The sequence below is a fragment of the Bombus fervidus genome, chromosome 2, assembly GCF_041682495.2.
Source record: "Bombus fervidus isolate BK054 chromosome 2, iyBomFerv1, whole genome shotgun sequence".
NCBI lineage: Eukaryota > Metazoa > Arthropoda > Insecta > Hymenoptera > Apidae > Bombus > Bombus fervidus.
Window position 1 is genome coordinate 20,512,517 of NC_091518.1, and position 13,419 is coordinate 20,525,935.

Consider the following 13,419-nt stretch of genomic DNA (forward strand, 5'->3'; position numbering starts at 1 on the left):
CCTTTATTTCAGTATGCAGAATGATCGAAAGAATTTTGCGTGCTAGTAATACGTAGCATTTTAGTATTGATTTTATACGCGTGTACTTACGGATTGTATAATTAATAGAATTTCCTGGTACGATCCATCGGATATTCTACGTAATCGGCATTCTGAACTGTAGAAACTGGTTCGTTCGTTCGAATACGCCGAACATTTCGTGGAATTTTCTGTGTCGTTGGTGGATTGAACATCCACAAACAAGAGTAGTTTATATTTCAGAATTTAGTGATGCAATCGATTTCGAGTACGTGGTACCGTTTGTAGCTTCGCAACGATGCTTCGTTTACTGTCGGATGATGAGAAAGTTCTTTTTCTTCTACAAGCTTTTTAAACTTGGCTCAAGGTTGGGACTTTTATTTACCTTGATCTTCTGCATGGAATTGGTGTTTTATAGTGATCGATACAATTACATTGGCGTCTATCAAGCGTCTTATGGTTACGAATATACAATTATTCTTTTAATTATATAAATCCAACTTCTCCAAGGGATGAGAATTTTAAGCAACAGATCGATAGATTTCGAGAAATAAAATATAATTAAGCGAGTTGATATGGTGACTTTCAGATTCAATGGCTATTTAACGATCGTCCTGTTCATGGCAAGGACTTCTTGGTGTCGGTCAGCGGTGATCGACAGGTGTTGACGATTCCAGAGACCGGAAGCACGCATGTTGGTACGATTTCCTGCGTGGCGGAGAACGCTGCTGGCAAGGCGATTTGCAGCGCTCGTCTAGATATTGGTAAGCAATTAAATCTGACCTTAACAATTCTTAAACAAACGTATCTACTATTATACTACAAACGTAACTACTATTATACTACTGCTATCTATAACGTTATAATATATATGTTTACAACACAACGTTTGCTAAGCGCAACTATAACTCGCACACTCCATTCCCCGCTTAAATTCTTCATTTTTTAAATCGACATAACGTTTTCCAGTATAACGTAGTAAATTTTTAATGCAATAATTTTTCATTTTTATTCATCAAATTATTATCAATCTTGCTATACTTTACATCTTTAACTATTTCGTCGTGTCGAATTTTTTGCATTCTGCTATTTGCGCTAAATATTTTCCACGCTATCTTCCTAAATTATAATCATTACATCTTTAACCATTTCGTCGTGTCGAATTTCTTTCATTCTGCTATTTGCGCTAAATATTTTCCACGCTATCTTCCTAAATTATAATCTTGCACTTTCTCTTAAACTTTTATCACACAATTTTCTGTACTCGTTACAGTAACAACGAGACAAGTATTCGTATTTACCTTACCGTTTATGACTTTCTTACACGTGAACATCAATGAACTCGTTCATCGTTGGATGCGAACCACTACATCGTTGCTCTTAATGTATTTAGTCTTCGAAAATAAAAATATTCGTCTCTCGTGTGTTTTCGTTGCGGCTCGATTTTAAACGAAAACGAATTCCGCAACGTCGAACAGCGTGGAATATTCGCGTTTAATTCTAGGCGATGTCGATCTTTCGGAAACGAAGCGATTTTTATTGCCAACCGCGTTACAGTAAATTAGTTCGCGCGTAGCCAAAATATCGTCGAAACCGGCAACGGTGTCACGAGTTATTAATACGCGTCTATGCAAGCCGAATGGCAGCTTCATTCACCAGGTAGCCGATACACAGCTTCCACATAGAAGAACAGTATCACCGGAAAAGCGAGATGTCGCAACGAACGAAACATACGAACGGATAAAAGATCGTGATACGTAGCAGCGGGATGTTGCGACAGCAACGGGCTCTCTGAAATTCGACACCGTTCGTTCTCGTTGGTTTTCGCGAGAAAAATCACGCGACCACCCGTTTGCCAGCGTCTTGAAGTTTTGGTTGTTTCGTTGCAACGCTGAGCCCGCGCAATTTTCACTTACCTTCGCTGTGAGTTGTTCGTTTAAATATCGTGTTCGAATATCTTTCACTTTTCTATTGACGTTTTGTTATTTTTATCAAATTTTATCTCTTGTATCGTAAATTTTTACATAAACTTCTTATTTGTGTATTTCTAAAGTTTGTTCCAATTTTCTATTTTTCGTCCCGTTACAATTGTGCTTTTTGTATAGACAATGAGAGGGTTGTTTATCTTTTCTATTCATTCATCATCAAATCTTATTTATCGTATTTGTTTACCCTCCCTCTGATACGTTTTACTTTTGTCGTAATTGTGCTTTTGTACTCTTTTGTACTGGGAAAGGGTTGCTTGCTTTTTCATCGGTTTCCATTGATTTTCCTATTTGTGCGTCCTTTTGAATTTTCCTGTTTTTGTTCGAACTTACGTTACTTTCATTTAAATAATTTTCATGACGATAATTTCACATAAAAATGGTTTATTCGTGGTTTCTATGGATTTTTTACACTTTTATCAAATTCCACATTTTTATCGCCTTTACAATGAAATTTCTTTATTTATAAATTTCTATAGTGTCTTCTCCTGAATTTTCACTTATTTTCTACCGCTCTCCTTTTTTTTTTTTCCTTAAAATCTGCCCTACATTTTCCCATAAACACGGTGAAATCAGCTATTTCTATTAAAATGATAGTAAGTGGTCGTAATTTGAATCTTTTATCAACATTCATCCCGACGATAAATAACGCTTTCCGTTTTGGCGTCGAGTAAATTCTTTTTGACGGGGATATTCGTGAACAGGCGATATCCCATGATCCATTACCCCGAACTCGGCTGTAATATAGAAGGGAGGGGTCTTATTTTTAACCAGGGCGACTAAACAAACTCTTTTCTCTTCTTTCACCGACGAAAAGTCACTTTGAGTCACGACTAATATTAGGTCGGTGCACATGCCGCGCAATTAAATCTGACGTTTCTACGCCCACCTGTACACTGTATTACGATCCACGTAGAAACATTCGTCTAGTCGATCGTTCGCTTCAATACTCATTTTCTAACGTATGTTTCGCATTTTATAGAAATTGCCCGTAAAAAATCAGGTATTTATTAATTTTAATTAAACGATAAATTTCTCTGAATCGTGAATCATCGAACGTAAAGAAGAATAACAGTTTCAACGAGTAGTTTTATGGTGATACTGTCAATAATAGAGTGGATGTGATCTCTAGAAGTGTTTGTTTCACAGCGGTAAGCAATGGTTTCCGGTCAGATAGATCTTTCACTTTATATTCCAAAAGCGATACTCTGATTAATATTAAATAAAATTGTAAGATTAAATGCTATTACATAGAAAATGTATGAAAAATATTTATTATATTGTATGAATTTGTCCGAGTAATGTTAAAAATGTATGTATTTATTTAGAATTATTTTTCTTCCTCTTGTCATATTCTTATGCCCAGTGTTAGTTTAAATTCGTTTAGATATCTTTTACAAGAGAGTTAAGTGAAAGATCTATCTGGTAGAGAACTTTTGCACACAACTGTAAATATAGTAGATTGGTTGTATGTATGCAGATTAGTGATGTAATAAGTGTTAAATAAGACTTCTATATACGTGTGTTGCTTTTCTAGTGCAGTGGTTGGTATGTCCATTGATTGCTACGATCTTTGTTGCAGTTTTATTCAAGTACATATATTTTTGTTTCCTCTTTTTATCGATCATTTAAGTGAAACGCTAGGTGAAATTGTACCCTTAACATTGAGAAAGCTGTACTTACAGATTAAGATCACATACGTGAAATCTAAACAGTCGACGTTACAGAATTAGTAACAACGTAACCAGCAAACTACTAATATTATACGCCTAACGTATCGAAGTTCCAAAATAAATCATTATGATTCAGTATGATTCAGGGTTATAAAGAAACCATAATCATAAATTCAACGCTATTTCAACAATGTAAATACAATAGAGAAACTATCACACCCATTGGCGAGCAACATTCTTTCTCCAATACTTTATAATAAAAAATAATAGAACGAGCGAATAAGTCTAATTATAAAAGAACATTTCGTTTTTCACTTTTCGTGATCCTATCGACATTTCGTCCTCCAAAAAATCGATTCATCAAACATTTCACTTTTCATCCTTCACCATTCGATGGAAAATATTTTATAACAAAAAACAATAGAACGAGCGAAGAAGTCTAATTATAAAAGAACATTTCGCTTTTCACTTTTCGTGGTCCTATCGACACTTTATCCTCTAGAAAATCGATTCATCAAACATTTCACTTTTCATCCTTCACCATTCGATCGAAAATATTTTATAACAAAAGACAATAGTGAAGAAGTCTAATTATAAAGAACATTTCGCTTTTCACTTTTCGTGATCCTATCGACACTTTATCCTCTAGAAAATCGATTCATCAAACATTTATTTTTCATCCTTCACCATTCGATCGAAAATATTTTATAAAAGACAAGAGTGAAGAAATCTAATTATAAAAGAACATCTCGTTTTTCACTTTTCATGATCCTATCGACACTTTATCCTCCAGAAAATCGATTCATCAAACATTTATTTTTCATCCTTCACCATTCGATCGAAAATATTTTATAAAAGACAAGAGTGAAGAAATCTAATTATAAAAGAACATCTCGTTTTTCACTTTTCATGATCCTATCGACATTTCGTCCTCCAGAAAATCGATTCATCAAACATTTATTTTTCATCCTTCACCATTCGATGGAAAATATTTTATAACAAAAAACAATAGAACGAGCGAAGAAGTCTAATTATAAAAGAACATTTCGTTTTTCATTTTTCGTGGTCCTATCGACATTTCATCCTCGAGAAAATCGATTCATCAAACATTTATTTTTCATCCTTCACCATTCGATGGAAAATATTTTATAACAAAAGACAAAGGTGAAGAAGTTTAATTATAAAAGAACATCTCGTTTTTCACTTTTTGTGATTCTATCGACACTTTATCCTCTAGAAAATCGATTCATGAAACATTTCACTTTTTATCCTTCACTATTCGATATTAATATTATTCCAAGACAATTCGTTTCCCTAAAACTCAGACGCCAAATAAAAATGACGAATGAAATAAAAATTGCAAACTGAATAAAAACCATGAACTGAAACAAATAGAATGATACAAAATTACGGTAGACCTAAATCTACTGTTCCATTAACAAACCAAAAAAAAAAAATAATAATAAAAAGCACAAAAGAAGATAACGATAAAAATTTCTAATAACAAAAATTTTGTTTTATTTACAAGATTCCAAGTACAATAAAAAAGCTCGTCGATCATTTCAATTTACCTTCGAACGTTTGATAACTAACGACACTAAGTCACTATTATTAATTAGACGAGCTGGTCCATCCCCGAGGACAGGTCAGTTCCGTGATTTCCGTATTCTCGCAATCTTGTTCCGTGTGTCGCGATGGCCAGAGGAGATGCTCTCCCTCGCTCCTTCTCTCTTTCGGCCGGTGCACACACGCAGAAAGCACGTTATTTTTGTCGGCACGAATACCCGGCACGTAGCCTAGTCCAGAGTCGCTAACCCAGGGAATTCGAGCGCGTCTTCTTCGGGGAGCCTCGCTCCTACCAAGTGTCGCTCTCTTCGATTCCACCACGAAACGCCATCGACTGACCCATAAATCGACACGAAATCGATCGACGCTCTGAAACCCATATTCCAGGTAACACGAGTAATAAATAGACTGTAGATATTTATGCAAATTCGTATTTTTGAGAGCGTAACTAAAGCACGAAGCATGAGCAGATGCTTGTTTCACTTGCTAAATATTATAATCGTTAATCCATTCTCGATATTTTACATATTTTTATGTACCTAACGTTGCATACTCTGTCCTATTACGTGAATCTTTATTGTACGATTCGTTTTGTGAATCTTTTCATCCTCGAACCTATCACAAAGGCATAAAATTCCGCAGTCTTCTAATAGGATTTTAGTAATATAATTTAATTAATATAAATTATTCGAGGATTGTTATGTGCGAAGCGACAGTTCGATTGTCGCCTTGTGTGTAGAGAGACGCGTGTTTGAGATTTTAATTTTTATCGATTTGAACGAAATTCATCGAATCTTAAGAAAGGCGTGTTCATACGAGCAGAAGTTGGAAAATTAATCGTCTAAAAGAGGGAAAGTTTTAATGTAAATTATATTTCATATAACATTCTCTGTCGGAATAAAAATATTTGATGAAAAAGCAGCAGATTAGAAAATCGATAAAATTAGCAATTCCATACATCAGGATCTGGCACATTCGCTTTATGTCATAGGAGCAAATTGTAAATTTAATTATAGTTAGCGAGATATTGAAATATGCAGAATCTGATTAGAAGAGGTTACAGAACATTGTTTTGACACGTTGTTAACATATTTCGTGGTAGATGATTCGAGTATCTACGGATAACGCGACACAAGAGACAGCTGTTTGATAAAAATAAATTTCCTTCGGATGGTAGTATGGTGAAACGATGGCAGAATTTATCTGGTCATAATCAAAATTTCTGACAGTAAATCGTATCTTCGAATGAAATTTCGATGGATCACGTTGTACAGATATTCTTATTTTTCAAAATCGTATTATACGAGACTAGCCCACGTATTCGTAAATATTTTTTATTACATTAACCCTTTGCACTTCTATGTCGAGTGTGACTCGACATCAATTTTTATCTCAGGAGCTCCTCTGTCGAGTCCCACTCGACGTTCTTTCATGTCCACCTTTTTTTGTGAAACGTGCGAAGAAAAACCAGGATTGCATCCTGGAAACTGTTTCAAGATATATGATATACTTAAAAATTACAAAATACAACAATAGTGTGAATAAAACTATTAAAGTGAATATTTAAGTGCTATTTATATTAAAGTGCTATTTAAGTGAATTTCCTTCTTCCTTTATTTATTTAAATTGTCTTATTTTTTAGTTAAAGTAAATTTCAAATAAAACACTCGAAAGCGTTGGCAGCTGCTGCTAACGAAATTGAAATAAAATTCCGAGTGCAAAGGGTTAAAGCAATAATTTATCTTCTAAAGATATCTTACAACGTCTCTTCGATATCTCGTGCAATTTCTTCTTTTGTAAAATTCCATCTTTGTAAAATAATTCCTACGTGAAGTACGTTATAAATCTATGAATTAATTAAATACATCTCAAAATTCCATGAAATTTTTCTATTCGTCTCCATCACCCTGAATTATTTGAAAGCCCGAAAACAACTTCCAAATGAAATTCGCTACGGCACAGTTTCTCGCCGTTGTATCTATTTTAAAAGGGATCATTATAATTGCCGATATCATTTCAAATCTCACGCTCGACTTAATAAATCCCGTGCCAATGATCGATTTACCCGGTGCTAAGTGAACGTTACTATTTTCGTCGTTGATCGTGGGCATACTGTTTTCTTAGTCGTTCGAAGGGCTTTCCAATCCATCCAAGCCACGATACAACGTCCAAAGTTAACTTTTACGGCCTTTCAGCAAACCATAAAATTCGGAAATCGTGTAACCAACTTCCCACGAAGAAAAAAAAAAAAAAAGGAAAGGAAAGAGGAGCTTGATTCTCTGTAAATAACAGCCGCGGTGTGATTTTACTGGAGCCAACATCCGAACGGATGTTTCGTGATTTGCGAGTGAATTCAGGACGACTGGGGCCGAATTCTCGCGATCCAGATATGTCGGTCGGGATGAATTTTCGTTTCGAGCGTATCGTATCTTGGTTTCTCGCCAACCTACAAACTTCTTTTGATTAGCTTGAAACGCGAAGTTTATGAGATCTTCGGGTGAAGAGCGAGATATATTGGAAACAATGAAATGGAATCCTTCGGTGGTTGTAGTTTCGTCACTGAGTCCGTTCAACCAATTAACGGATTTTTATTGACATTCAATCGATTTAGTCTGTATTAATTAATCATATATTTCATCAAAATACATTTTCAAAATATTGCCTACTTGTTTAAAGAAAAATTCTCATTTCAAGATGATGATCTACGTTTGTGAAATTTATCTAAATTTCTTTTTACGATCTCAAAATGGAGACCATATATATAGCTAATAAATAACTTAAGAATATAAATCGCATATTAATAAAATTTACACGCACTTAACCATAGATGTACGTATAGGTAATGTTTATCAGAAGATTGCGTGTATTTTGAATCATGCATAGAAGTTTACAATTAATACGAAACTTCTATCGATCGAGTATAACAACTAGAACTTTTTAGTAAATTACTTAAATTAGTGAAAATTTACATGCACTTAACCATAGATGTACGTATAGGTAATGTATATCAGGAGATTGTATTTTGAATCACGCATAAATTTTTGTAATTAATACGAAACTTCTATCGATCGAGTATAACAACTAGAATTTTTTAGTAAACTACTTAAATCAGTAAAAATTTATACGCACTTAACCATAGATGTACGTGTACGTAATGTTTATCAGAAGATGGCATGTATTTTGAATCATGCATAGAAGTTTACAATTAATACGAAACTTCTATCGATCGAGTATAACACCTAGAATTTTTTAGTAAATTACTTACATCAGTGAAAATTTACATGCACTTAACCATAGATGTACGTGTACGTAATGTTTATCAGAAGATGGCATGTATTTTGAATCATGCATAGAAGTTTACAATTAATACGAAACTTCTATCGATCGAGTATAACAATTAGAACTTTTTAGTAAATTACTTAAATCGGAGCTAAATATTCTCTGTTACAATGTATAACTGTGTAGAATGTCAAATATCAATAAATTATACATAATTTGCAGCGAGTAAAATTCTCAGTTTGATAAACCAGAAAGTTAAGATTCAAACTAGAATTGGAGTTTATACCAAACTCTGTTATAAAATTCAATTTATTAGGTTGTCCGAAATGTTTCTTTCGTTGTAAAGAAATAATAGACGCACAATGTTTTTGTTTTATATTAGTTTTTATATTAGTAATTCAATAAAATAATATGAAACAGAAATTGTTGTTCATCTATCATCACCTTATGAAACGAAAGAAACTTTCCGGACAACCTAATACTTCTCCTAAATTGGAACCATAATCCATACGACAAATATAGTTCGATGTTACAGAGCCAAGAAATTAATTACCAAAAAATCACTCGTTTCGAAACCAGTCGTCTTTTAATAGAAATTGTTAGACAGGAAAAATTTTCGTTCTATTATTTTTCGTGACTCTCGTGGAACGTACAATTCGTTTAAAATTCCTTGAAGCTTCTCCTGTTTATTTAGCAGTTAAACCTCTGTTCTATCTTTCGAAACAAAGAAAGGTGCGAAATTTCTAAAATAACGTAGAATACGGTTTAGTTCGTCTCGATCTCGCGACAAGATTAATTTCCTTTTTCATTGTTTAACGACATCGACGGTCCTCGAGTTCCGTTTCCGGTTACCTTCGAGAGTCGAGTAAACGCGGAATTGCTGCAAAACGGTTACGCCATTCCCGCGGATTCCAATTCCGGATACGATGATCCGATTCTAGCGTGGCATCGATTTAACTGGCCAGCTATTAATACATTCGTGATTCAAGGGAACAGATCGATGTTGATCGACGATCAAACTCTTGATTTCTGAATAGCCTGCGGAATTTCATGCACCTACGAGAAATTTCAAGATACAAAACTGCACAGTACACGCGTAATACGAAGAAACATATGAAACATTTATCCTTTGCGATATTTCACAGATAAAGTATTTTTCTGCCTAAGTGGCATTTTGTAAATTTATATATTACAAAAATACGAATTTTCGTAAATGTCCACCTTCTGGCGATGCTCTAGCAGGAGAAAACAACGTTGCAAAGTCTATAGAAATTCAGTGTCTATTCAGTATTTATTTATTATAGAAGCTAATTAATATTTCGCGATTTAATATCACACTTTTGACTGTTGAGGAGTTTGAAGAGTTCGCGAAAAATAGATCGATGCGAATCGATCGTCAAAGTATAATAGTTCGATAAGACAACGAGATTGAACGATTTAGAAAAATAGTAGATTTTTATCGAATTATATAAAATTATTATTTCGTAGTTTAGATCATTCCTTTCCGCTATAAAATTCGAAGGATTTAATAGAGTAGAGTATTTGTCGCGAATTTTGTTTTTGTTTACCTACTGCGAGTACTTTGCGTACGATTTATTTTTATTAAAAGTGTGCTCCATTTTGTCGAGTGAAATTATATTTGGTATGCGTGCCTTCCTTCGATGCCAAGTTATCCGGAGTTTAGTGTGATGAGAGAATGTGAATGAAATTCGGGGCATCTTTCAGTGACACCTGTCTTATATTTCAAACTTCTTCATGCTTTGTGCTCACTTTGTGCCTAAATTATTTTCGCCTGATTTCCTGTACAACGACGATGTAAGAGTTCAAAGTCATATTCGTGATAATTAACTTGACTGGTCAGTGCCAGAAATATTTTTCATGTTACATCTACTTCTTTTAAGAACAAAAGGTATTTTTTCCTTGTTCAATCAAAATTAAAATTGCCATTGTTAATTGACTCATTTACAAATACATTATGCGTTACTTTTTTACAGACACATTTACATTTACTCGTATTCACAGTTATATCATAATGATAATTATAATATCAATATGAAATAATGTATGTATAATAGCTGTTTGACAATTGTTGTATATCACGGATAATAATATCACTTACCGAGTCAACTTAGCAAACAAAGATGCAATAAGCTTAAGCTTTGTCACCTTAAATATTTCTGCTACGAATTGCGTGATTTTGTAACACGTGACGCAACTTCGCCTTGCTGAATAATATCATTGTTACTATATACAATGGGCCTGAAATTCTACAGCTTTTACAGAAACAGTTTATTATTATACCGCTTAATCATGGAAGAATATAACAATAAATAAAAGAATATAAAGGAGAAGAAATTTTTTCATATACATAATTACGTAATTACAAGTATTTCCTATCTTGATTCAGCTTTTACAGTTTATTATTTTAAACAGTTTATCATTATACTGCTTAATCATGGTAGAATACAACAGTAAATGCAAAAATATAAAGCAGAAGAGATTTCTTCATATTTTTGCATAATTACAAGTATTTCGTACCTTGATCCAGGTTTTACAGTTTATTATTTTAAACAGTTTATTATTATACTGCTTAATCATGGAAGAATACAACAGTAAATACAAAAATATAAAGGAGAAGAGATTTCTTCATATTTTTACATAATTACAAGTATTTCGTACCTTGATCCAGCTTTTACAGTTTATTATTTTAAACAGTTTATTATTATACTGCTTAATCATGGTAGAATACAACAGTAAATGCAAAAATATAAAGGAGAAGAGATTTCTTCATATTTTTACATAATTACAAGTATTTCGTATCTTGATCCAGCTTTTACAGTTTATTATTTTAAACAGTTTATCATTATACTGCTTAATCATGGTAGAATACAACAGTAAATGCAAAAATATAAAGCAGAAGAGATTTCTTCATATTTTTACATAATTACAAGTATTTCGTATCTTGATTCAGCTTTTACAGTTTATTATTTTAAACAGTTTATCATTATACTGCTTAATCATGGTAGAATACAACAGTAAATGCAAAAATATAAAGCAGAAGAGATTTCTTCATATTTTTACATAATTACAAGTATTTCGTACCTTGATCCAGGTTTTACAGTTTATTATTTTAAACAGTTTATCATTATATCCCTTAATCATGGAAGAATGCAACAGTAAATGCAAAAATATAAAGCAGAAGAGATGTCTTCATATTTTTGCATAATTACAAGTATTTCGTATCTTGATTCAGCTTTTACAGTTTATTATTTTAAACAGTTTATTATTATACTGCTTAATCATGGTAGAATACAACAGTAAACCAGTAACAGTAAACAGTAAACAAAAATATGAAGGAGAAGAGATTTCTTCATATTTTTACATAATTACAAATATTTCGTACCTTGATGCAATAGAAAAGAAAACCTGTTAGAAAAGCCAATAATACACTTATTAATTTGATAAAAATTCTAATCAACTCAATATCAGTTTGTCAGAAATTAATCGTATGACAAAGTATGACGTATATTCTATTTTTCTCGTTGTACGTGTCTCGTCGTAATGCGAGCGATATAACAAACTTACTACAAAACTCCATCCTCATTTACCAGCCCCCGGTTTCCTTTTCCGGATTACAAAGACCTGACGAATCGTGCAAGTCTTAACCGAGAGCCAAAAAAAAAAAAAGAAGCACACGACGATCTATTGATATCTAAATTAATCATCCTCGTTAGGTGGCTGGATAGGGGAGGAAGCGAGGAAGACTGAGGGGGCGGTTGCAGAGAAAAGAATACTCGAATTAGTCGAAAGATTGCCCGCCGACGAAATGCATGCAGCAAGCAGCAGCGACAAACACTTCTCTTCGGAGAAGACCGAGGGTGGAAGCGAGAGTCAAGTATTGACCAAGATGTCACAGACGATCACGGAATCTTCCACTACACACACGACCACGAAGAAAGAGTACATCTCATCGACGACGTCCTCGACCTTGACAAAATCTGGACAGGAACCCAGCAGCGTTAGCGTGAAGACTACCATTCATAGTACGGAACAGTCGTCCTCGGAGAATGGGGCACCTCCTGTTGTGCAGGTTTGTTAATTCTACAGTTTAATCGATACTTTAGACTAGTTGAAGAATGTAAACCAAAGCTCGTGAATGATTTCGACATTACGTGAATTTGATAGTGAGAGAAGTTTGAACAGACTCAACATGTTGGAAGATGCTTTTTAATCAGTCAGAAAATTTCCTGATTGGAAATGAAATTCGCTACGAAATAAAATAATCCTATAATAAAAATAATCCTAATCTGTCATTGTTTTAAAAGCAGGGGATTCTTGTATATGTGAAATTCAAAATATTAGGACAAGTAGAACGACGAATTAATTAATTTTTCTTAGCTAACGTAGATTAATGGAATTTTGTATATAACATTTAGAAATGAAAGATAGACGACAGTAAAAAGAAAGAGAAGTCAAGAAATAGCTCTATTCTTCTCATTATTAATTTCTATATGTAGATATTATTCGGCTATGTGCGTGTAAAAGGCAGAATTTGGGATACGATAAGATAGAAATAGTAATGCAAAGGCGTAAATCTTTTTGACAAAAGGAATTAATCGTATTTGATCTTTTTTCCTTACAGTGCTACAAAGTAGAAGAACACGAAAAGATTATTCAAGACCAACCAGGCGAGATTCGTCAAGAGAAAACCGTAGTGGTTTCCCAAGACGAGGAAGGAATCAAACGAGACGTCAAATCCGCACAAATGTCGAAGCCAAGCAGAAAATGTACAGCTCCGAGATTCGTTTCGCCAATCACGGGGATGATCGTGGATCAGGGTACTGATATTATCCTCGAAGGAATCATCGATGGTAAGATAAATATCGTCTCTCAAGATA

At 33.7% G+C, this 13,419-nt stretch overlaps 1 protein-coding gene across 1 annotated transcript in view; it reads left to right on the forward strand.

Annotated features, from left to right (window-relative positions):
• Sls (sallimus) overlaps positions 1-13,419 on the forward strand; it is a 255,332-nt gene that overhangs the window by 69,043 nt on the left and 172,870 nt on the right. Inside the window, exons 40-42 of the mRNA XM_072020425.1 lie at positions 608-782; positions 12,256-12,611; positions 13,164-13,392. Coding sequence (XP_071876526.1) covers positions 608-782; positions 12,256-12,611; positions 13,164-13,392 — 760 coding nt within the window. The remainder of the gene's footprint in view (positions 1-607; positions 783-12,255; positions 12,612-13,163; positions 13,393-13,419) is intronic.